At 29.2% G+C, this 27,728-nt stretch overlaps 1 protein-coding gene across 1 annotated transcript; it reads left to right on the forward strand.

Annotated features, from left to right (window-relative positions):
* On the forward strand, nucleotides 1-26,973 carry LOC107456123 (cytochrome P450 4V2). The gene is made up of 12 exons (XM_016073905.4): nucleotides 1-127; nucleotides 5,990-6,152; nucleotides 10,157-10,269; nucleotides 14,535-14,620; nucleotides 16,124-16,314; nucleotides 18,700-18,769; nucleotides 20,888-21,014; nucleotides 23,134-23,328; nucleotides 24,120-24,293; nucleotides 24,383-24,449; nucleotides 25,539-25,718; nucleotides 26,673-26,973. The coding sequence occupies exons 2-12, from the start codon at nucleotides 6,017-6,019 to the stop codon at nucleotides 26,837-26,839; spliced, it is 1,506 nt and encodes a 501-aa protein (XP_015929391.2). The 5' UTR covers nucleotides 1-127; nucleotides 5,990-6,016; the 3' UTR covers nucleotides 26,840-26,973.
* The last annotated feature ends 755 nt before the right edge of the window (nucleotides 26,974-27,728 follow it).

Raw genomic sequence — 27,728 nt, forward strand, 5'->3', positions numbered from 1 at the left:
CAAAAGTTCATTGATACCAGTTAATAACTTCAGATACGCCGTTATTTTAATTGTATTCTTTTGTTCTATTAACCTCTCTCAGAAACTGCTATAGACGTAAGAATCAATGCCGGAAAGCAATTCTTGAGTAAGTTTTAACTCATATTCTTAACTTGTTATTTATTAAGAGCTAACAGTTACTTTTCTAATACTTAAATATGACTCTTGTGCCAAAACTTAGCATCTTTCAATCTCATATAAATAGGATGATCAATTTATTCCCATAAATTTTTTGAAAGCCATAAAAATATAGGTCTTTTTTCCTATGTTCTCAAAAATTGACGCATGTTTTCAGTATTATTTGATAAATCTCAATAAAAAAAATACACTTTAGCACAATGCATTTAGTAACTACCAGTTCTTTTAAAATTATTCTATTAATGACAAGCGCCTGTGTTTATGTCTGCTGTAAGTTTAAACCTTTGTTTCTCAAATCACCGATGAGTCAGATTTTCAGTTTAAAAATATTTTTTACTGTAATAATCTAATTTTAGCCGATTCAGCGCTGCGCCCCCTTTTTGCGCCTGGTATTTGTAAGTTTGATAATTAGATTTTCTTTCTTTTTTTCTTACAAATCTTTAAACTCAATAAACCTAGTCTATATTTTTAAAATTTTTTGTCCGACTACATGAAATTAATAGCTTTTTTTTATAAATTTTTGAAGCTGATTCAGTAACGGACTTCCACATAAGTGTAAAAAATAGCTATTTTAAATATTTTTTAATCAGTGTAATCCACAATCATTTAATGAATTAAAATTTTAAAGTTATGTACCAATTTTTATGCATTTTTACACTCAATCGAATAGAACTAATTACAAGCTGATAAGGAGCTTTTGTTTTAACGTTGTGAGCAATTTTATGTGATGAAAATTTCTAGGAGTGAACGATTTGAAATAATACTTTAAAATAAAGTTGAGTAAAATATCTCCTATATAACTTGTAATAACGAGCAGAATAAAACTAATTGTCACAAACATTTCTTTAAATATAAAAACATATCCCATAGGATGAAATTAAACAAAAATGCATATAACTTTAAAACACTAAATGTTTTTATTTGTAATTGATTTTTATTCAATTAAGCACTAAAATTACAAAAGAAACAATACAGATTTACTTCTAAAAAATTTAAGATTTCCGAAATTCGCTAATTTTTGAAGTAGTGAACCATAAACAGATGCATAACCCTGAAACAAATTGTCGTTTAAACTTGAAATAGAATTTTATTTAATTCTGCTTAGTATTCTAATAAGTAATAACAATCTGCTTAGTAAATTAACGTGGGTAAATTGCTAAAACATAACATGTAGTTAAAAATAGCAGTTTTGTGATCAAACATGAAAAAGTGAGCTAGCACAGTTACTAGTTTTCAATTATCAAATATCAGGCAAACTATTATTATCAACAATTACATAAATTCTGTAGTTTATTGTGAGAGATTACTTCTTCTTTTTGGTATAAATACAGAACTATTTCCCAGGGGAAGGGTGAGCAGTAGCTTGCTAGCCACTTCCTCGCTGCTTCACGTGTGCTATTTACAGCCTAGCTCATCTCAGCAATATCAGGGAACTACTTGTGGATAAGCTCTGTAAAAAAAAAATATATATATATATATATATTTATATATATATATATATATAAATATATATATATATATATAAATATATATATATATATATAAATATATATATATATATATATATATATGTGTATATATATATATATATATATATATATATATTTATATATATATATATATATAAATATATATATATATATATAAATATATATATATATATATAAATATATATATATATATATATATATATATGTGTATATATATATATATATATATATATATATACACATATATATATATGTGTATATATATATACACATATATATATATGTGTGTATATATATATATATATATATACACACATTACAGAAAGAAATCGCATGTTAATCAGATTTAAAACGGAGTGTTATTATACATATTTTCACTCATAAACAACAATATAAACGTTGCATAAAGATATCCAAGCAAACGATCAGCATACAGCTGTAGTAGAATTTCAAAGCAAAATTGTTATTTTAAAATCTTTCAATTTTCAATGATTTATTTATACGAGAAATTATGAACATTTTATTCAAGTAATCAGCTTGCATACTGCTACATTAAAACATATACTCCTAAGCAAAATTAAAAAAATAGTTACATTTGAATAAATAGCAAACAATAAAATAAACTATGCGTAAACTGCTGTTACGATTCACCAGTAACGTTAACCTAAACAGCGACGAGAAATACTTCTATCTCTTATTGCTCTCTTCTATCTCTTGTTATCTCTTATTGCTAAGCCTACAACAACAGCCTCTAATAATAAAATTTAAATTTGAAAATTGAAGCATAATATTTGATTAAAAGTGATAAAACTGAATTAATAAATGTCAAACACACATACTGAATTTCGCATAGACTTTCGATTGTCAACAAACACGCCATTTGTCAGCTCGCACGGAACTCTGGGAAGTGAGCTAGTTAATGTGAAGTGTACTTTAAACAACCTCAAAATAAGCTTAGGTATAACTAAAATGACTTCATATTCCTCAATAAATACCTGAATCCTTGGCCAAAGATGGCGCCACTGGAAAACAAGATCAATCGCACCCCTCTGCCTAAACAGGCATATGTCAACAACAATGTCTTGAGTTGAAATAAGGTATATTTTTTTATACCTCATAAATACCTTTCTTGTTATAAGTATCAGAAAGAAACCTGTATAGCTTTACAATCACCTCATCAGTTTTGTTGATATAAAGTGAATTTAAAACAACGTCAAAAGAATCTTAGATATAAATAAAATGACATAATACACCTCAATAAAGACCTCACTCTTTTTAGTTGAAATAAGGTAAATATTTTTTTATCTCATAAATACCTCATTTGTTTCAATTATCAGAAAAACAACCTTGTATACCTTAGAATTCACCTCATCAGTTTGGTTGATATGAAGTGAATTTTAAACAACCTCAAAAAGAGCTGAAGTGTATGCAAAACAACCTCGTACACCTCAATTACAACCTTTACGAGGTATAATTTTTATGATTGTTTTCTCAGCAACCTCAAAACAACATCGATACCTCAAACCAACCTTAAACTTCGTAAGGGATGTTACTACAAATCTGATACAAATTTAATCTATTTAATAATGAGTGAAAATTGAGATGCATAATTTTTCATTATTATTTTTTTTAGAACTTAAAATTACATTTTTTCTATTAATGCTTCTAATGGCTTAAAATATTTTATTTTTACTCAATTAAACTTATGTTCAAAGAAAATAAACAGGTAAGTGGTTAGGATTTTTTTGTACTGCAATTTACATTTGTTCGTGATTTTTTTTTCTTTTTAAGATTTCATTAAGTTAATGCGAGACCAGAAGAGGTTCATTTATTCAAATAATATTTAAAAATCAATTTTTGTGGCTTTAATTCAAACGAATTCGAACATTTACAGTAGGGAATTTTTTTTCCTTTCAAATTTGTGAAATAGTGAGTTTTTTTCAAATTTCGAATAGTTTAGGTCTTGTGGTTGATCTTATGATGTAAATAAATATTAATTCTTTGTAATCTCCCAAATACTCAAATTTTTGTCACTTTACAATTTCAGGAAACAATTTTGTACTTTATACACTCACCTTTCAGTACTTCCCTCAATTTTACCATTTATTCTTTTAATTTTTCTCCTGCATTTTATCTAGAACTAAACAGAAATATGATTATCAATTAATACAGAATTTTTTTGGATCGTAAAAGATAAAATCTCTCAAAAATTGCAATTGCAAAAAGATTAATTTCAATATAGAAATATAATTAGAGATATAATTTGTATTATTGATCATGGAAAAAGACTGAATTCCGAAGCATAGAATTAGAATATTGCTTTAAAAACCAAATTCATTGTTAAAATATTTATCTGCGGTCCAAAAATCGTATGTATAATTTTGACACTCAGGACGATAATGGAAGTAGACCTCATGGCAAACTTGCAATTTTAACTTCAAATGAATTACCATATACTCACCTTTTACCATATACTCAACCTCATTAAACTCTTCACAGTATGCTCTGTTTATCTACTGCATCATGCATCGTAGCAAATTTAAATTCACTGACAGATCAAGTTACCTTCGCATTTTAATTTTCTCGGAGATTTAAATGGTCACAGAGAATCGTGGGCAAGTTCAGCCACCAATGAACGGGGACGTACAATTCCACATTTTATCCAGACCATAATCTCAGTTAGCTAATAAAGGCAAGGAAACTTATTTGGATGGACCTACATGAACCTTTCCTCCATTGATTTAGCATTAACTTCACCAGTTATCTTGCCCTTCCCTAAACGTTACTGCGAGTGATGATCTCTGTAACAGCGATCTCTTTACTCTCATAATTTTATATTCTGCTTCAGTTTCCACAAACCCCAGATCCTTAACTTTCATATATCATCTGGCTCTATTTGCTCATATCATGGATGACATGGTAATACATCATATTATAAGTGCTGCTTTTGATCGTGTTACGACTGTAATACTCCAAACGGCAAATGATAGTAGTCTACCCAAGAAGTCAAGTTTGCTTCTTCGTCATCGCAATGCTTGATGGAATGTGGAAAACGGCTTGTGGAACATCCTCTGCCTAGTCAGAGAGATTCTTGGTCAAGTTACGTCTCTTCTATAAAATCTTCGACATCTCCCAGACAAGTTTGACAGTCGAGAGACATGACAGCTAACGACTGAATACCGTTAATTTCCGCTTCCTTGTATTTGAAAGAAAAAAACGGAATAGTTTATTCTTCTCCTGTCGTAAAGAGTTTTGTGTCGCTTACTTTGATTTTTCTACTGCACGGCAGTTCAAGGATAAAATAATTTGTTAAAAAGGCCGTCATTAAATAGAATAAAATTGTTGTTTAGGTTAATATAAGCGGGGCATTTCCAGCTTTTTTCATCAATAATATTAAGATTAAATAAGCCATAAATTTTAACCGTTTGATTGCTGAAGAGTTTTCTTATATACATATGCTATATATGCTAAATATATATGCTAAAAGTGCGGAATGAAATGCGTAGTAATGTTTTTTGGAGAACAATAGAAATGGTTATAATTAACACTAATTATTATGTATTTTTACCAACAAAAATATTTTTTATTCTCCCTTATTACATTTTCGGTGCAGAACAAGAGAAAGCTACTCAAACGGTTAAGAAGGTTATCAAGAAATTTAATAGTTTAGATGGGAAGTATATTAGTATTTGAAATATAAAAAGCTTACAGAATCAATTTTTTAAAATAATTTTTGGATTTTTAAAACTTGTGTATTATAATAGATAATCAAATTCAGGTGACTGTTCTTTTAGTCTTTTTGCTAATTTTATTTCATAACGTTTGAAGTACATTTTCAAATAAAATGCCATTTTTTTCGCTTTACTATTAACACAAATAGTAATAAACCTGAATTTAGTTGGAGTTTTATAAAATTGTGGATTAGCAGAAAATAAAAGAAAAATTTTTAATATTATTTCGTTCAATTTTAAGTGTTTAATAGACAGTATTATTTTATTAATATTAATATCACTGCTGGTGATAAGTTTTAAAGTGTATTTAAATAAGTAAAAGTGTAAAAGTCTTTTTAAATAAGTTTTCAAAGAAGAAAAGAACATAATAAATTTGTTTCAAGTTTTATCTAAACAGTCGTATAAAATTATTTGGTTAAAATATTAAATTAAAATTGACTTCCGTCATCAATGAAGGAAACACTTTAAGAATAGTAAGAATCAAAAAGTCCAAGTTATAAAAAAAGAAGTTTATAATTTATTTATTTTTCTTGTTTATAGTTTGATATTTTTTAATTTGTTTTTGACATCGTTTCCATCTTTTCTTTATAGCTGGCACTTATTCTAGTTATTTCTATCATGAAAAAGTTGAATCATCCGGAAATTGCTACGAACTCCATACCACATCTGACATGTTCACCCATACTCTTTTTCTATAGTTTTCTTTTAAGTATCGTTAAAAGTATTCACAATGGTATCGATTATATGACGTGTAGTAAGTATATTGTCATTTGCTAACTTTAAAAATATCAATAGAATGTAGCTTTTAAATGTACTACCGTTCACAGATTCATATTCGCAAATGAATTTAAACTTAGAAATAAAGATTTGAAGTTCCAAAACTTGGTTAATATCACGCTATTGAGGAAAATGTACAGAAAACCTCGAATTTTACCTCCTCGCCATCACATTTATCACCTCCTTTCCTTGGTGGAATGTTGGATTCTCCACTACTTTTAAAGAGCAGAGATGCTTTCAAAATATTTTCGGTCGTTTCCGAACGAAAATGAATCACTTGTCTTTAAAACGAGCTAAAGATTTAGCTCTCACTTGGTCTGGCGAAATAATCAGAGATTAGGCCTCATACAGGTGACATTTCCCAGGAAAAATCTCATTGAAAGTTAAGAGAGCAAATAGCATTTACTGCATTTTCACTTTCCTATTTTCGAAGGGAAAAAAACCGGTACCAGTTGATGTACGTATTACAAACTGTGAGATATATGCTGCGATCTCAAGCCGTGGTAAACACCGTGAGCATAATGCCGAAAACCAAATCATCTATTTTGATATTCAAATTTCTTTTTCTTCCTTTATTTTTTGGGATTACACTAAGCACTATTTTCTGCAAACACAAGTCCCAACTTCGATGGTGTTACAAATAACTATCTCTGCCATTTATATTCGGAGTCTATGACGAATATTCTTGTTCTGTTCAATAAAATATGAACAAAACAAACGTACCTGGCTTATACACTATCATGTACCAATAAGTATTTGGACACCTATGCAAATGACTATTTCTGCGGTCCTGAGATATGTCACGCCCTCCTGGTATGTATTGGGACCCTTGGTCTTCATTCATGGTAAGCTCGACGCCGATGCCTACTGCACTGCGATGCCTACTCGGATGACAATGTGCTTCCTACGTTGTGGCAGTTTTACGGGGTAGAACCCTGCTACTTCCAGGTCGACAATGCCAGCTGTCATGTTGCGATGGTCAACAAGTCTTGGTATGGTACAAATGGGGTAAATCGAATGGACTGGCCTGCCCAGAGCCCAGACCTGAACCCTATCGAGAAACTCTGGGACGAGTTGGATAGCCGAATTAAGGGGTGTACAACCTGTCCAAAATCGATGAAAGAACTTACATGTCTTCTCCAAGCCGAGTGGAAGAAAATACCACTAGCCGCCACAGAAGGACTTGTGGAAAGCTTGTCGAACAAAGAACACGGGGCGAGCTCAAATGATCAGAAAGTCGCTCCCCCCAATCGTGGTTGCCGGGAGAAAAGTGTTGAACCAAGCAGACTCCTCAATTCTGCTTTTAACATGTAAAGTCTATCGCGGGCTTGTCATACTTTGAATCGATTTTTCTTGTTTAAGAATCGGAGTGATCAATTCGAAAAAAATACTAATAATTTTTCCTATCCACGAAAATGTAGGTCAATTTTTTATTTATTTATCTTTATTACTTTTTGTAATATAGCCTTTGAAACACAAGTCACTTTCTACCTTTGAGTAAGGGAGGAAGGCAACTTCCACCGCCAAGTTCATTCTCCAAGAGACGATTGCGGACTAATCTTCTCCGTAGGGGGTCTTGCTCCCTCCTTCCCAAATACTTTTACTCTGTTCAACTCTTTTTGAAAATCTTTGACAAGCGCAGGTTGCAATCCCCCTTTTCTGTGACAGTGTTTAGTCGATTAGTTTCGGGTTACTTAACAAACCAGGAAGTGCACGTACCCCCACCAAAAATGTAGGGGAGACAGTGAAACTGGTTTTGGAGGTGCTCTATATTTCATCCATGTTCGGACCGAACTCTTACTGAAGATCAGAAGAGAAATGGAAAGGCCTTTCATCAGGGTTTGTTGATTTAAATCAGCTTGATTTAAATCACGATTTAAATCATGATTTAAATCAAATTATTTTTTTAAAAAAATCATTGATTTAAATCAAATAATTTTTTTTATCTATATATATTGATTTTAAAAGTCAAAAAACAGTGTTTTAAATTTTTAATACTTTTATTATTTTCTTTTCTTAGTATTAAAATTTAATTTAAATAAATTGCTGCATTAATTAATTTTAGTTAATGAAATTACTTTTTTGGTGTGTGTTACATTCCAACACATTTGAAATTACATTTTTAAAAATGTTTTGATTCTTGAGATTGAAAGTACAGATTAAAGTAAACATTTAATGCTGTCTTAATATAGACTTGCATAGCTGTAGAAAGTAATTAATAAACATGAATATTTTTTAAAAATTATACAAATAATGTTAATTAAAATTCTACCTTTTGAATGAAAAAGCGTGAATTAAAATCTACATTATATTTTATTGGTGGAAAATGTGTATTTCTGAAGCTTGAGGTTATGTTAAAAAGAAATTACCCTAATATGCCAAAAACAGAAAAAGAAAAAAAGAGGGCTGATGAATTCAGATGTATTTTTCCAAATATAGTGTCATTCTTCCCTTTCAAACTCTTTCAAAGTCTATTTGATGCAGTAGGGTTATTAACTGGTATTTTTTTCTCATAATTTGTTTACAGTATCTTTGACATTATCAGATTTTCTGTAAAGAAATTTTGTGAAAAAAAAATTCCAATGAGTAGATAGATTTTCTAACTTTTTTTTTTAGCTTAACTTATCTATTTTGATATAGAATTAAAAATGAATATTTTAATATAAAAATATGTAGATTAAATATTTATTTATTATTTGATGAATGACTACATTTATAAACACAGTCTGCTGCATTTATTTTGTCATTTTAAAAATCAAGAGGAAAAAAAAAGAAATCACAATTTTAAATTAAAGTTATGGTTTGCTAACTGAAACTTTGTTTTAATAGTTAAAGTGCATGGGTCTGTCCAAGCCAAATTTACTACCGTTTAACGGTACCTTTACAAATTCAACTTTAGGAGAAATGATAGAATACTCACACAAAATACTTTTTCTTAAAATTTTATTTTTGTGTCTCGTAAGAAACGATAAATCCATATTTTTACTATATTTGTGCTGATTTTTTAATATAATTTTTAATTTTCACAAAATAGGTACCTCTCAGAAAAACCCAGACAGATCCCTGAAGTATTCTTTAAATTCTCTATTTAATCTAGTCTTTAAATTTTAATCATGCATTTCTTTCAAAACAGTTGCTATGCATTCAAAGCCATGTATTATAATGAAAAATTATTTTAGTTAGAGCTTCTAAAATATTGTTACAACATAGTTTTAATATTAAGTTAATTTGATTAAACATTTAGAACTTTTTTTAATCATAAATTAAAGTTCTTACAGTGTATTTGAATAAAAATCAAAAAAATCTGATTTAAATCCAAAAAATCCGATTTAAATCAAAAAAATCTGATTCTTTTGATTTCTTTAAAAAAAATCAAAAAAATCACGAACCCTGCTTTTCATGTATTCTTGGTGGTATGCCTCGGAAGGTATGCCTCGGAGGGTTCACGCTGTAATTGCCTCTCGTGGAGGCTCTACCAACTATTGATTATGAATAAAGTTTGCTTTTCTTTTCAATGACGCGTGTCCAAATACTCAATGGTAGATAGTTTTGTCGTGAAGCTATAGTTATAGACATCTTAAAACCAGCAAAAATGTTTAAGATCCAAACAATTTTTAGTCATTTCTCGCTTTGTATATTATATAGAGAAAAAACGTATTCTCCCCATTTTTCACTTAGAAAGTTAACTGTGGACAATATTAACAACTAATAATCTCGAATTCGAAATGGCTCGTTTGTAGAACTCAAATCATTTTGTCTCAATCTTCTCTCATATTGAGTTGAACTTACGTGAAGGATTATTTTGATTTAAGAATCAACACAATTGTTATATAATGTCAGTTAGTTTTTTCTTTAAAAGTAAAAAAAAGAAGTTATAATTTATTGAAGTATAGTAATCGGAATTTTACTTTATTTAACCCAATTAAAATGATAATATATATTATCTAAAAATTTCTATTGATTGTAAATTTTTTTTTCCAGTCCTCCTAAATTTTTTATGTGGATTATGTGTTCTATTTGAAAAGGAAAGAATCTTTGAACTCACTTTATTCATGAAGACATATGTGTTTTTCTTCAAACCGGAAACAGTAGAGGTAACTTTTTGTTAGTTTTAGTGGGTGAAACATCAGGCACAAAACTTAATTCACATTTAATCCAATCAGGCATTAAACTTGACAGTTACAAAATCAATATCCAAACAGTCGTATTGACAAAAATGTTCATAATTACTATAAGCAACTGCGTCATATGATCTCTCGTTTAACTAAGAGAATTAAATTTGGAGGAAGAGGGAGTGAGTAACTAAAAATAGCTAACAAAATTAATTAAAAATATTTTAGATAAAAAAGCTAAAATGGAGGAAATATATTGAATAAAATATGCCGAGAACAGAAATGCAGCACGATTTGTCATTTCATTTCTGTAGTATGACCGTGAAATATTTGGATTGAATAGATATTAAGATAATATAAAAATATCTAAATATTTCTTCTAAACATCAAGTTAATTGTTTCAGATATCGGCGTCAACATTATTATACATTAATGCATACCACATAATGCCGAGAACAGAAATGCAGCACGATTTGTCATTTCATTTCTGTAGTATGACTGTGAAATATTTGGATTGAATAGATATTAAGGGAATATAAAAGTATCTAAATATTTCTTCTAAACATCAAGTTAATTGTTTCAGATATCGGCGTCAACATTATTATACATTAATGCATACCACATAATGCCGAGAACAGAAATGCAGCACGATTTGTCATTTCATTTCTGTAGTATGACTGTGAAATATTTGGATTGAATAGATATTAAGGGAATATAAAAGTATCTAAATATTTCTTCTAAACATCAACTTATTTGTTTCAGATATCGCCGTCAACATTATTATACATTAATGCATACCACATAATTTTAACATAAAACATTAACAATTATAACATAAAATTTTTTAACATTCTCTCCGAAAGTATTTATGTTTACAAAAGATAAAGTCAAAAAAAAAATTCAATTTTTATGAATTGATTCTTAAATAAAGTATTAATATATTCAGTGATCAGCTAAGCTTTCTTTTATCAAAATACAGTACTAAAATGTGTAAACTGACTTCTGCAGTATTACTAGTATGCGCTTTATAGTTTCAGAACGCTATTATTTTAAATTTGTAACCAGTATCTATTGTGAAAACTACTTTTAATATTTAAACAAAAATGGATTTCACAGTTATTGCTAAAATTAGATATGCTTCGTATTACCTCGTGTCCACAACCGTACTTTAATAATTTTTATTTTAGCAGTTAGTTAAGTTACATTTCCTTTCTTAAGACATTTATAAATGTTTTTTCCTACTTTTAACATTGACGTTTTTAACTTATGGGTATTTGCAAATTCTCTTTTTCTCACGTAGTTTTTCACGAGCGCATGCACACTTCTGTAGGTTTGGAATAATTGGGTTGGTAATTATTAATGATAGGATGACAGCTGTGTCTTCTGTAGAGGTGTTTCGTCGTAACCTGAAAAGCAGTAATAGAAAATTAGGCTTCCAAGACACTTATATATTACAGCAACATAATGATCCTGTAGCGTATCTACCACTACAAAATTACAAGTACTAACCCCACATTGGTGACTCAGACGTGATGTGAACCCACCTATCTTGACAGTAACGCCCACTTCGATATGGTAACGCCTACTTCGATGGATGTTCCACATTGAACAGTTGACTTGCTACTTGTGACTGCAGCATTATTCACCTCCTCAAGCTGTTGCTACTCAGCCTTGTCTCGATCATACACAACGTCAGCCTGCATACATTCGACTGCTAAATGCAATACAGGAACGACTACGACCGTGAAGTTAATACACCTCTCACATTCAGCACTCAAAAAAGCCCGGTTACCTTAATCCATACCTGCCAACTCTTCCGGAAGATTTTATTTTCATATTTAAAGTGGAAGTAATTATATACTATTTTTTCTTTTATAATCTTAATTTTAAAATGATATTGATCACCACTATTCTTACAAAAATTAAGCACATATATTAATATGCGTTACTATCATGGTTGTTAACTTAAGTTTTTTCAAATACAACGTATTTGTTTGCTTAAAATTGAAGTTTTAATTCCATTTTAAAACCACTTGGAAAAATGATAATGGAAGGGATTAAAAGTTGGCAGGTATGCCTTAATCCAGCTCTCCCGGTATTTTCACAAGTACAGCAACTAGTGGTATCTATGTACGAATTCTATCACAGGTACATAGCTGCCAACTCTTCCGGTTTTCCCGGAAGATTTTAATTTCGTATTTAAAGTGGTATCGAAACTCATGTCATGCCATTAGACTTTTTGAATTATAAAAAAAATTATAAATGAGTTTGACCACCACTGCATATAAATAATTACAACGAATATATTAAAGCATACTAATCTTTATGATAGCGGAATTTAACCGAGTCAAAATATAAATATATTTTTGAATAAGATTGTTTTTCGGTGATTGTTTTACTACCACTTGAAAAATCCATTCTCAAAAAGAGTAAAAGTTGGCAGGTATAATTCTGGTGGAGGAGTACTGTAATGTACCTACCACTGCAAAATTACAAGTACTAACCCCACAATCCTTAAACATTCCTCGAATGTAACAAGGAAATGGTAGCTTTATAATGCACCAAGAAGGCTAGACACTCCCCAACAATCTTCTGATCTGAACTCGATCGAACATCTTTGGAACCATTTAGAGCAAGAAGTAAGAGTTACTAGGTACGAGTTATTAAGTAAGAGTTACATTACGGGAAGAAATTCTTCAGAGTCTGCATTAATTCGTTCCCGGAATATTTACCAGATATCAACAAAGAGCTTGTGAAGTTCATGCAAAGAAGTTTAAAGGCATTCCTTAAGGCCAATGGACTGCATATAAGGTATTAAAAAGCAAATCACCGATAATGCATAATGTTACTTTGTGTTTCTCAAAGAGTGTAATGTTTCTGAGCAAAACAATTTTAATGTTTTTTTTTTTTTGTTTGAAATTCTGTTATAGCAAGTGTGCTCTTCATTTCCATTTACTTTTGTTTTTACTATGATGGAAGTAAATAAAAAATAGTTTAGATTTGTTTGGTTGATTCATCTTGTTAGAATTTCAAATTCGCTTAGTGTGCTAAAACTTTTCTTGTCAACTGTATTTTGTAAACTGTCAGCTTAGTCACGAAATTATTTCTGAATAGTTTTTGCAAGAGGTTTGAAAGTATGTGACGTCCGTTTGCATTTCTCGCTTTATTTGTTCCTTTTTGTGTTTTAGTGTGTATTTTTCGTGAATTTTTACGAATTCACCCTGTTTAAGTTTTATTCTCGAATCTGTTTCTTTCTTTCTTTTTGGTACTCCTCATATTATTCTATTGATATAAATTGCCTTGGAATATATTAATCCAATTTAAAAAAAGCACCATTTTTGTAGATATAATATAGTGAACTGGTCACAAGATTATATTGTTTATTTTTTTCTTAATTTATTAATTGTTAGGAAAATTTTTCTTACTTTTCTTTATAAAAATATTTTTTTTCTTTCCTCCTTTTTATCGTTTTTTTTATCTTATGCTATGAGTTCCAAGTACTAGCAACATCTTATATTAATATTTTTAATACACGTATACTCGCACGGGATGATACGTAAAACTGCGAAATCTTTCTAATTTTTCATAAATAACTTGTAACCGAAAGTAGTTTCTTTGGTATCAGCAGTTTCTTTTACGAAGTTCAATTTTTGAAAATTCAAGAAGGATGTTATTCCTCAATTAATACTTAATGAAAAGTGCTTTTTTAAAATGAATACAAATTCTTGGATTAATTTATTTTAAGCTTGCACATTAAAACTTTATTGTCTTACAAAAATACCAAAAGAGAATAAAAATAGATTCACGAAATATTGCTTAGAAGAAATATGTTGTTCGATGATTAAGATGTTTTTGCTTTATTTGAAACCATTTAAGATTAAAGCATTTTTAAAAAAAAATTTAAAAAGTAATTAAAACTCTTTAGCAAAATTTTTTTTTGAAAATTATTACTTTAAATATTTGTTTGAATAATTTTGTAGACAGACTTAAATTAGTGATAACAACAATCTGCAAAATCTTCATAATGATCGGACTTTTTTTTATTTTAAACAACCATTTTCCAGTTCCGTTGCACGCAGTTTATCATTTTATTTTGAATGCGCGAGAAAATTATCACCTCTCTGTAATTAGTTTTTCAAGTATTTCTTGAAAATTATGGGGGAAAAATGAGTTAGCATAGAAGTGTTCCATAATCTTGTCATATATATATATAGTTTCATACGCTCATATAGGTTTTTTTCCCTCAGGTTGTATTAAGTAGTAGTAATCTTATCGATAAAGCCGGTTTTTATAACTTTGGTCACCCATTGGTTGGAACCGGTCTTATTACCAGGTAATACTCGTTAATTACTTATATTCAAATTATTATTCTATAGTATTTCAAGGTGTCTTCAATCTCAATAATAATGATTTTGGAGTTTTGTTCTTCTGTATCTTATAGGCATGTTGTAATGCAACTTAATGAGTGATCCCATTAAAAGTTCTCCTAGTCTACATTTCCTCTAATTTTTTTCATTTTCATCACAACTACTTCATGTTGTGGGCATGTATTGTATAAAGATAAATATATAGTCCGCAGTTTACCTTCAAATCTGTTTTAAATTGTTAAAACAGATTAGAAGGTCTAATCTGTTTTCAATTGCTAGGCGCAGCATGCCCTTATTATGCAATGTTTATAATAATCAAATGTGGCTCTTCCACCAAAAACTATTAGCTCATTACGGGTAGTCATTTCCGCTGAAGTAACATCTTTGAACTTTGTTCCACTCCGAAAAATTTGTCCGTATGCAGATGTTTCGATTTTCTTATGAAAATGTTACATAATAATATATTTTTAGAATTTGTAAGTATTATAAATGAAAATGCAAGTGACTGACAAAACAGATTAAATGTATTCAAAATATACTTTTAACGGTATTGATTATTATATAGGTCAATGGAATATTAGCTAGAGGCAGTTTGAATCAGAGTGGGCTAGTTATCGAACGCTAAAACGGTAACGCTAGTTACCGTTTACAATCTTAGTTATATAAAGATATACAGAGTTAAATGCATTGAAAAAAATTACATTAGCTGGATTGAAACGTTTATACAATTTTAAAATAAAAAACTTGACATGGAAATAATCTTTGATTCCTTTAAATTCGACATATACGGTTCGAAATTTACCATCATAATTATTAATAGTTTCACATCTGTCATTATTACTCTCCAATCATTGTCCAAAAAATTAAATTTGCTGGATTGAAACGTTAATACAATTTTAAAATAAAAAAACTCGCTAGAAAAAAAATCTTTGATTCCTTCAAATTCGACATACACGGTTCGAAATTGACCATCATAATTATTAATAGTTTTACATCTGTAATTGTTACTCTCCAATAATCATTGTCCAAAAAATTAAATTTGCTGGATTGAAACGTTAATACAATTTTGAAATAAAAAACTTGCCATGGAAAAAGTCTTTGATTCCTTCAAATTCGACATATACGACTCGAAATTTACCATCATAATTGTTAATAGTTTTACATCTGTAATTGTTTCTCTCCAATCATTGTCCAAAAAATTAAATTTGCTGGATTGAAACGTTAATACAATTTTTAAATAAAAAACTTGCCATGGAAAAAGTCTTTGATTCCTTCAAATTCGACATATACGACTCGAAATTTACCTTCATAATTATTAACGTCGGCCATTGTTACTCTCTAATCATTGTCCTTTTCTGAACTCAATGCAATTAAACCCCACAGTCCCATTTATTTTTATAACACCAATCAATGCATTTTTATGTGTGTTATTGATTTTTGCTTCTCATTTAATATTTTTTTATTTTCAGCTCTCGTAAGAAGTGGCAATACAGAAGAAAACTATTGACCCCGACTTTTCACTTTCGAATATTGGAAGATTTCTTACCTGTATTTTCTTATCATTCGCATATTCTTATCTCACGACTACGTGAACTTGAGAAAGATTCATGGATTGATGTTGTTCCTTTAATTAATTATTGCACATTAGATATTATCTGTGGTAAGTGATATACTGAAAAATAATTTTAGGAGATAATTTATTCTTTATTTATTTATCTATTTTATTATTATTATTTTTTTGGTTATAACACACATCAAAATTTAACGAATTTAAATCTTAAAGAGAACAGAGGTATTTCTAAAACATTTAATAGCCCTGGGAAACTAGAGCGAGAAAATTCCTTGCTTCGAATTAAATCCCTTCGACAGCTCATCTCGTCCCTTTGGCAGCAGCATTGGAACCTTCAAACTCAAAATAAACTTCATAACATCAAACCATATATAGACCCCTTACCTGTATTACGTTTACGTAATGCAGATGTAAAGCTTAATCGTCTCAGACTCGGCCACACTCGACTCACGCATCTTCATCTGTTGTTTGGAGAATCTCCTCCCAAATGCGACTCTTGCAATACTTTACTTACGGTTCATCACATTTTAACCATTTGTCCTTGTTTTAACCAACATCGTCTTACCTTTTTTAATAGTTCAATTTTATGTATGAAGGATTTGTTAGATGATATTCATCATCCTAACATTTTCACATTTCTGCGAGCTATTGGTATTTTATATAGTATATAACTGTTTTATCTGATTTTATTCACTCTTATTTCCTACCCATGAACCGTTTTACCTTTTCTGTATATTTTATAGAATTACGCTTTTTATTGATTTTTATGAGCTTTTGAAAATGCGTGTCTTGAGATAAACAATTTTATTAGTTTCATTTATTTTATAACAATGAAACTATTGTGTGCAATTTACCATTAGATCTAACTCAACAAATTGTTTGGCGCTGCATATCCTCCTTTGGATCTTGTGTCATAAAACTTCTACATTCAATCCAATCCAATCGAATTAAATCCCTGAAAGCTGGAAATGTTTTTATTTCACTTTGTTTCAAACAAGAATACTATGAGTTTAATATGAGCGGCGGTTTCTGAAGTGAGTTAAACTTTAAAGAGGCAAAATACTAAATATTTGGCCTTTTTTTTTCCTAATAAGATCTATGCAATGCATCATTTTTTTTTGTTTTTTACCTTAAAAGATCTAAATAATGCATACTTTTTTATTTATTGCTTTATAAGATCGATACAATGCAGTAAATTTTGCATCGAATGATATTCTTAAATTTGGTTGAGCAGTTTGGTCAGAATCAGTGGTCAAAAATGAGCTTAACTTTTCGCTTTGAATTGAAAAAGCGTTACGCTTTGCTTTTAAACCTTTGTAACTCAAAAAATAATTTCTCAAATAAAAATTTAAAAACATATAAATTTGCTTTCAGTTCTCCGATAAAATTTAATATAGTAAAAATAAAGCACTAAACACAATCATTCTACACGTTCTCTACCAAAGATAGCAAAAATAGAAAACCAATTTGATTCCTTTATAATATATATAAAGAACTTAGCTTAAAACTTTTTGTCCATTTTAGTTCGAAAAAATGTAAGACTTGCTTATCTTCAGAATCTTAGACTATAAGATTCTGATAACTAACAATTTTTATTTGTAGTGGTATTTACTGTAAATAGGCGTATGAAAATAAGTGCAATATTTTTTAATGCAAAGCGAAAAATGTTGCTCATTTTTGATTACTGATTCCGATTAAAAAATTAATGTTCAAGTATATTTTTCGATACAGTATTTACTTATCTTTTGTTCGCAGTTAAATTTTGGGAGTAATTCCTTTTTCAGATGTTATGATATCAAATCTAAAAAAGTGGCGAAAATTTATTAGTTTTTTTAGTCTCAAAAGTTTAGCTAACTTCAGAAACCGTCACAAACTTAAATTATTCTTATTTCAAATGACTAAAGTGAAATAAAATCATTTTCAGCTTTCTAGGAATTATTTTGAATCAAGAGTCTTAGTCTGACTGGGCTTTAAACCAGGCTTTTAATTTCGACCTAATATTAGGCGTGGGTCAGTCGTTTTTCGTCTGGCATTATTTTTCTAAAATTATAAAACTAGCTCCCCATATCTTAGGACGCATTTATGAAATTTCAGTTGCAGCTATAATTCGATTTTTCAACGTAACTAATTTCATTCATTGTTATACAGTTCATAATATTTTTAATGTATTCCGATAAAATAAAAAATCCATAGGCTTAAGTTCGGTTTAGTTTTCAATAAAGCATCATAACTGGGCCATCTTACTCATTCTATGAATTTCCTGTAAAGGTTTCAGGTACAGAATTTTCACATATGGGAGAACTGAGGAGCTTGGAAAAACTTTTACTACATTTCAACACGAGAATTATTTCCGAATGTTTAAAAATAAAATAAACAGTTAATATAATAATGAATATTAACAAAAAATAAGAGTATTGTATTTTTGTATTCGAACAATGTTTAGTTTTTATGCAGTTACTGAAAATTTTCTTTCAGAAACTGCTATGGGGGTGAAAATCAATGCCCAAACAGGTGAAGGCAAAGACTATGTCGAAGCAATTCATGAGTAAGTTTTAACGGATTGTGTGCTTATTTGTTAAGAGCTTACATCAGTTACTTTCCCAGTTCCAAATACTTAAATATCTCTCTGCCCTAAAACTTTACAACTTTCAATTCCTCATTCTTAAGTAGACAAGAAATGACAAAATTTTCGTATGATATACAAATTGTAAACTCAATTTATTTTTACAAATATCTTGAAAATTATTCTTTATGCTGAGAAAAATGTACAGGGAGTTTTAAAATGGTAGTTATTGAAACTTTTTTTAATGATAGATATGTCAAGAGAATGACATTTTAAAGCACAATATATATATATACACTAGTGTAAAAAATTTAGTGAATTTGTAGACTTGGTCTATAATCTCTAGAATTACTGGAGTGATTTTAATGTAATTTGGTATGTACATACATTGATAAAATACAAAAAAAATAACCATTCTTCAACAATTGTAAAACACACGCAAGATCGTGCGTAACATTCGTTGGAGTATATATATATATATATATATATATATATATATATAAAGTTCAAAATTAAGAATAAAACAAAGAAAAATTATAGACATATGAAAAAAAGGGGGGGGGAAATAATAAGTAAAAATATAACAAACAACAGTTTAAAAAAAAAAAAGAGGATGAAATATTATTTAAAAAACCGGATAAAAAGATATAATCTTTTCATCAGCTCACACGATTATATCCGCAAAACAGAATGCTTTCTGATAATGTATCAATAAACCCAAAGCAAAATATATTAATTCAATAGTGTGAGGAGTACTTAGAAATTTTTTGAATAGAAATTACAACAAATAAAATAGAACACAAAAAGTAAAAATAACATGTAAAAACAGAAAATAAAATAAAATAAAAAGAAAAAAAAGTATAAAAATGGACTATAAAGCGAGTAGCGAAATCAGATCAACTTACATGGACAGGAAATGTTTCAAGAATGATTTAAAAATGTTTTCGCAGAAAGATTGCCAGATTACAAAATATGAAAACAAAAGCGCAAATAGAGTGTAACAAGAGGGTTTTAAAGTGTCGTTCTTACTGCACTGCTGAAGTGATTTGTTATTCTGTGCATTGATTTGATATATATATATATTGTTGTTGTTGTTAATTTACGTCGCACTAGAGCTGCACAATGGGCTATTGGCGACGGTCTGGGAAACATCCCGGAGGATGATCCGAAGACATGCCATCACAATTTTGATCCTCTGCGGAGGGGATGGCACCCCCGCTTCGGTAGCCCGACGACCTGCGCGCGAAGTCGAGCACTTTACGGTAGCACAGTTTAACGAGGACCAATACCGCACACCCTCGGTCCCTACGCAGACTGATCCAAGTGGTCATATATATATATATATATATATATATATATATATATATATATATATATATATATATATATATATATATATATATATATATATATATATATATATATAGTTAAAGACAGTGTAAAGTTATTCTAGAGAGCTAATAATGGCATTAGATTAAGTTCTAAAAGCTTTATAGCATAGTGTTTTATTAGACTCCTGTGGAAAATATATCTGTAAAGAATCTCCTATTAATCGATGGGGTATTTATAAAGTTGCTCGGTAGTGTACGTTTGCGTACATCTTGCATGCGCTGAGCAAATGAATTTTATCCTCACATATCGACTTAAAGAACGTTAGTGATATGCGCAAAATGAAGATAATAAAATTAAAAGTTAAAGATTTCTCTTCTCTACATAGTTGGAATTCTAATCATAGTTTTGAGTTTTATTCTGCTAAAATTCGCAGAGCATGACTTTTGGGAATCATTCCATCTTAAGAAAGAAAAAGTTATTTTGTAATTATTAAACAACATTCCAATTCAATTTTATTCAAATTGAAAACAGAAATTTATGTATAGTGTATTTAAATGTATAAAAATTTATGTATAGTAAGTTTATGCATAGTATGATGAAGTAAATTTATGCATAGTAAGTTATGTATAGTAAATTTATTAAGTAAATTTATGTATAGTAAGTTACTACTAAAAGTTTGACAGCAGTATTTTTATTATGAAAAATTCTGCATTGCTCAAAGAAATACTTTTAAAGAATGTTCATTTTTTATTCTTTTTCCCCCTCTAGAGCGTCTGCTATAATTGTAAGCCGCGTCTTGAGTCCTTGGCTTCATCCGCATTTTTTATTTAGAATATCTCCATCTGGTAGACAATTTTACAAAAAGGTAGACCTTGTTCATTCCATCACAAGAAAAGTAAGTGGCTCAACACCAACATTTTCTCAAAATATTTTAGAGTTTAATTTTGATACATCCCCCCCCCTCTCCTTTCGAATAAGAAGAACTACGTTTGCACATTTTGCAGAGAAGCCAACCAGCTTCGTTCTGTCGACAAAGGTATTCTTCAGTCTTCATAGTATGATTAATGATTTATCATATTTCCTAAGAAATCAAATTTTAAATGTACAATTTTTTTTAGATTTCTCAGGAACTATTCAACCAATTTCACTCAAATTTTGTATTTTGCCTTGTAAAATTAGTCACTTTAAATTTATATAAAAAAAACTGCATACCTTACTATTTAAAAGTTTTTCGACTTTTGCTAAATAAAATAATAGTAAATATTTACTAAAATTTATTTTTCGCACGGATTTTTTGGATAAATGAATTTTTCAATTGTATTTAAGGATTTTTCAAGTTAAAAAGTCCTCGAGACATGGCGAAAAACGCAAAAAATTTGGGGGTACAAACTTCGCTTTCCTGACCAAACTATGGAGACCATATTTAACCAATTGCCGCTACCCCCTATATTAAAGAAAGTATAATTATTCAGTGAAGGTCTAAAAAGAAGGTATGTTTATTCAGTGAAGATTCGTTTTTTTGTGTCTGATTTCGTAACTTAAAATATCGTCTGCACTAATTAATAAGCATATTTGATGTGACCCCCTCAAACCATTAAGATGGAGTCCTAGAAAGATTCGATTATTAGATCAAAAGCTATTCAGGGTTGTCCGTTTTTTATTTTGCGCATTGCACCCTGGCAAGAAAAGTGACACATGTCGAAAAACAGCAATTTTGAGGTTATGTCAATAAAAAATATGCATGAAGTGTCCCATCATGCTCAAAAAGTATCACATCTCTAATTCGCAATTATTCCAGCTGAGAGCTGTTGTGTTTGTTTTGAGTCTAATTCAGAATAAGGGTTATCGTATTCTTTCAGTTGATTTTTCTCAAATGCTGCATTTTCGACTTATGACACTTTTCTTGCCGGGGTGCGATGTAACACTTTTTTGTTCAAACTATCTCGAAAAATAATTCTGCAAATGTTAGTTTTTAATTCTTTGCCAATGAATATACATAATTTCTTTCACCGTAAGTGAAGCAGTTAAAAATTCCTGAATCTGAACAGCGTATTTGTATACTTTTAACTTTTTGAGGTAGATTTGTTTCTCTAAATAGCAAAATGCATTTTTAATTATTCTGTTCTAGTTTAATAAATGCAATTTCAAATTATTTTGATCATCACCATAAAATTTATGCATAAAAGGAATAATAATCATTTCATGTTTTTTAAGAGCCCTTATCTTGAAAATCAGAAAGAAAAAACATGACATTTAAAAAATTGTTTTATTTTTCTCCGATTTTATGTTGAAACAGAAAATGAAAAAAAAATTACTGTATAATACTAAAAAACATGTATTTTGATATTGGATTCCTTGTTAAATAAAAGTGATTTTAAAGGATTTAGATCACCACAATATGTAAACATAATTTACATTTATATGTAAAAAGCCGGTATTTGTTGCTCTCTCACCCGCCCCCCCCCCCATCCCCAGAATTTGTGCAAGTGGTCACTTAAAAAGATTTTCATCTGAGACTATAGACACTCTTAGAACGGATTTAACCGTCATTTGTTCATCACCAAAATTCAGACGGATATAACCTTTATTTGAGATAACGTGTTAAATACTTCTTTTATAAATTTGCCGCTTAACTGGTATTGTATAGGTACATGACTACATAACCTATTTTTTTTTTATTTTTGCACTTTCTATTTTCTAGTCGAAATCCTTTTTCGAAAGTGGAAATTGCGATTTTTTTTTTACCGTTTGCGGGATGATTTTATTCATAATCCGAAATTGCAGGGCTGACTAACGAAATATTAAAAGGAAAAATATGTAGTAGTTTTAACTTATACTAATATGGAAAAAGTATAAAAAAAACGTAATTGATAATATATTATATAATATTAAAAAATAGTAAATATTAAAATTATATATGCTTAAGTACTCAGTGATAACTTTTATTAGTTTCATGCTATTAGTGAACATTTTTAAACCTTTAGCCTTTTTTATTATTATGTTACGTAAATTAGGTTATAAAACAGAAGAAGTCAGAAATGATAGAAAACAATAAACAAATTCAAAAAGTGGGTCAGATTGCCAATGACGTCACCTTAAATACAAAACATCGCAGAGCTTTTCTGGAATTGCTGCTAGAGCATCACTTTAAAGATCCATCGTTTACGGAAGAAGACATTAGAGAAGAAGTGGATACTTTTATGATAGCTGTAAGTTTTTTTCAATCGTATTGTAAATGAGTATAAATGTATAATACAAGCTTATTTTATTTTAAAGAATTCTTTTTTGAAATTATATATTATTTCATGGATGACACTCCACATTGAAACTTTATTGACCACCAGTACTTCTCAAAAGTTTAAATTATACTAACAATGTTTAACAGAACAGGCGTTGTCTATCCTTTTTAGGCTTTTGTGTCAGAAATCAATAACTCTAAATGTATTTTTTTCCTAATTAAGATAGGGTATACTTTATGCCACGTAATAAATAAAGAAAACCAACGTGAAAAAGATGATAATAAGAGCACAAAATTAGATATACGCTGTTAGAATTTTCATTCTAAAATTACGGTAAAATATCCTGCAGCAGTCTATCCATTCAATTAACCGTAAAGTTTACGGTTGGGAAAATTTTTTACCTTTACGGGCTTGAAACCTTTTACAACTTGCATGTTTTCAAAACGGTAGAAAAGAAATTTAACTAGACATGTTAGCTGAACTTCCGGTAATGGACAATGAAGTTAGGTTGTAGTTTTTCAAATGAACCGTGAAATGTGGTTTATCTGGTTGTTTAACCCATCATAAGATATGAGAAATATTAAACTTTTTCGTGTTAAGCAGCTTTATAATGTTGCCATCTATACGCGAATGAAAGTATCGTATTCTAATACTGCAGGGTCACAAATTGAGAGGTACAAGACAGTGTTATATTTCTTTACGTAATACTTTTATATTATATTTTTTAATAGCAGTAAGTTGTTTTCAAAATTTATTTTTAGGGTTATGATTCAACGGCTATTGCAATTTCTTGGGCATTATATTTAGTTGGATTATATAAACACGTACAGGATAAAATACAAGAAGAATTAGATGAAATATTTAAGGGTGATGATGAAAGAGAAATTGAACGTAATGACTTATTGCGTATGAAGTACTTGGAGTGTGTCATCAAGGTATAATTTTTATTTAGAAAATTTTCAATATCGAAATACTGTCATTGTTTATTGCAATGGATTTATTGCTTCATGTTTAATTGCAATAGGAGACTCTTAGATTATATCCTTCAGCGCCTTTTATAGCTAGAGAAGTTAAAGAAAACTTCAAAGTGTGTAAGTAAAAATATATTTTAATACTAAGTGTTAACTACTGTTCTAAAAAAGATTTTCCTTCATGAAACAGAATAACAAATAGTGAGTAATTTTCATATAAGCTACAAAAACATACTACAGTGGATTCCATATTCTTTCCATTCCATTTAATGAAACTGAAAAATGTTCGTCAAATTCGGTCTCTAACTAAATCCAAGGGTATAACGAAAAATAAATAAAGAAATAAAAACTTAACTTTATGAAAAAATAATTTATTAAAATAGCTTAAATTTAATATGAAAAGTTTCCAGATAATCTATATTAAGATGTGTAAACGTTGATTCTTTAGCTTTACAAAATTTTCTTGTATATGCATTTCCACAAAACAAACAAATAAACATTTACTACTTTTATGTGTAAATGTTTATGTATGATCTTTATCTATGTAAATCTTTATGTATGAGCTGATGGCACTCATACATAAAGATTGGAAACCTAATATTTGAACCAGGATGTTCTTTCGGATTCCTTGCTCTTAAACCAAACACTCAATCAATTACTCTCAAAATAAAAAATCCTCATGGAATTTGCAGAAAATCTTTGACAGTGGAAGTTTTTTTTTTACTTTGTATGTGAAATTTAATTTTTAAACAGACTCTTCTTGGCTGTATATCTTTTACTTACAGACATCGGAATTTATCCATTTCTGTAAGTGTTTTAAGAAAGACACGGATTCTATAATCCCAAAGTAACCCTCAGTAACCCTTCATTTTTAGTACAGTTTATTTACAATTTTTTATTTGATCCTTGAAGAAAATTCAATTAATCTTGAAATTTTATCTTAACAATTTTTTGTTTATTTACCCCGAAAAAGAGACCGATTTTTCTTTCGTACAAGATATCAACTTTGTTTGTTGTTGTTTATCATCTTCCATTTTTTGTATTAGTAAACTTAATATTTTAACATCTATATAAGTAAAGAACTTCACCCAATCAGACATTGAATTTACTTTTTAAACTCTGCGGAAACAAAACTTTTACATTCTGCAATTATTATTTATTTTATGCTGTAATTATTTATCTACTGAAAACACATTTTTAAATTTCTAGTGAACTACGAAGTGAAGAAGGGGACCGATTGCTTTATCTTTCCATATAGGTTACATAGAGATCCAGAATCATTTCCAGATCCAGAAAAGTTTGACCCAGAAAGATTTTTTCCAGAAAATTTAACTGGAAGACATCCATATGCCTATGTGCCTTTCTCAGCCGGGCCGAGGAACTGTTTAGGTAGTGATAAATATACGCATGCATAATAAAACATAAAAAAACAGTACAATATTCAATTTTTTTAAATTTATATTCTCCATATGTGCATAAATTTCAATGGAAGAGTCAAATATAGCAAATGACGTGTGATGTTAAAATATATATCTAAGAGTAATTTTGGAGCTGGACTTAGTTTAATCTCAATTATGTCATACAAAGTTGTTTTTTATTGTATAGATACCGATCACAAAACAGCTTTAACTTTTAAAGTAGACTATCCCTTAAAGTAGATAAACACAATTTCCTCATTAGAATACAGTTTGATTAGCTTGCCTAGAGTACGTAATATCATTTACGTTTGGCGTACTGTGATTATTTCGTCACAACTCATTTAATGTTATTCTTATTTCAAATGCTGCAACATAATTATGTTCATTTTGATCAAGGTTTAGGCTTGATGTAGCGAAACGTTGTTCTTGCAGTAAAAATTGACACCGACCAATTAATTCTTGCAGTGGATTGTATTGTGAATGTTTTTAAGTTTCAAATTGCATGCAAAATTTAGAGCATATTTTGTCTTAAAATCACAAGCAAAAAATAATAACATCTATAAATTATTTTATAAATAATTTACAAACAACAGTAAAAACTTTTCTATCCCGCAAAGTATTCTAAATGAACAATATATTTTTTTCTATGATATTATTATGAATCGATGTATGCTAAATGTCTTCTACTTCTATAAAATTCCTTTCGAAAAAATTGAAGAGGAAACTATTTTTTGCTTTTATCAGGCGTAAAATGCCATAAAATATAATGCTTGTTATCTAATCATTACATTAGATACATAATTTTGCACTGACAGAAAATAGTTTTCTTTTTAGCTTACTCGAAATAAAGTAAGCATAATTAAAGTGCTTTCGACGTATAGTGTTTAATTTGATCTCTAATAGCATTTCTTTCCAATGTTTGTAGGACAAAAATATGCTATACTGGAACAAAAATCTGTGCTTGCACATATATTCCGGATTTTTGAAGTGACATCCAGGGATCCCAGAGACAAAGTTAATGTTACTGCTAGCTTCCTCTCTCGAAACCTTGAACCAATCATGCTACGATTTACACCTCGAAATCGAAGATGATTTTCTGTAAAGATTAAAATAATTATAGCTAAACAGTATTTTTATACAGCCACAACTTATCATCATGTAGAATAAAAGGATGTAAGATTGTATTGATGTATTTATTAAATAAATGAATAAATAACATTTAGAAGCCTTTAAAACGTGTATTCAAATTTTACAATATTATAATTAAAAAAAAAAACTAAGAACGAAATTAGTTAAATCATAACTCGTTTGGGTTTTTTTATCAATAAGTTATCTCTTGCAATTATTTAAAGGTTCAATATTTTTTAGAGACAAATTATCCATAATGGCTCTAAGATTGACTCAGTTTTCTTCTTAAAAATATTATCGTAGTTTTTCTTTTCATCACACAGAGGCTTCCAATTTCATATTACGTCGATTGAGGTAGACGGAGGAAAACATAAGCAAATTTGTTAGGTTGCAACAGGAGTTATTAAAAAAAACTATAATATTATCAAGTATTTAAAAATAGCGAAAATGATTAACAATTTTGCTTCAAAAAGGGAATTGTTGTGTAACATGATAAAAAGTTAATACAAATATTTTTTCAAATATAATATAATGTTAAAGGTTGGCCATTGTTTTTTTAAACCAAAACTAACAGAACACATGATGAAGCAAAAAACTGTAATAATAAAAATATAACGAATTTGGAAAAAAGTCTTTTTAAATGCATGCTCCACAGCAAAAACAGTTCTGCGTTTAGAGTTTGTAGCATTTCTGTTGTGTGGTGATGTGTATTCCCACTATAGCCATCAGACAAATTGTTCGTGCAGTGAACAAAATATAAATAAAAAGTATTGTATACGCACTTCTACAGATTTCAAAAAGATCATGCCTGTTATCACACAAGTCATATCTATTATCACATATGGTAACCATG

The sequence above is a fragment of the Parasteatoda tepidariorum genome, chromosome 9 (assembly GCF_982258835.1).
Source record: "Parasteatoda tepidariorum strain Cologne lab strain chromosome 9, Ptep-v5.0, whole genome shotgun sequence".
Taxonomy (NCBI): Eukaryota; Metazoa; Arthropoda; class Arachnida; order Araneae; family Theridiidae; genus Parasteatoda; species Parasteatoda tepidariorum.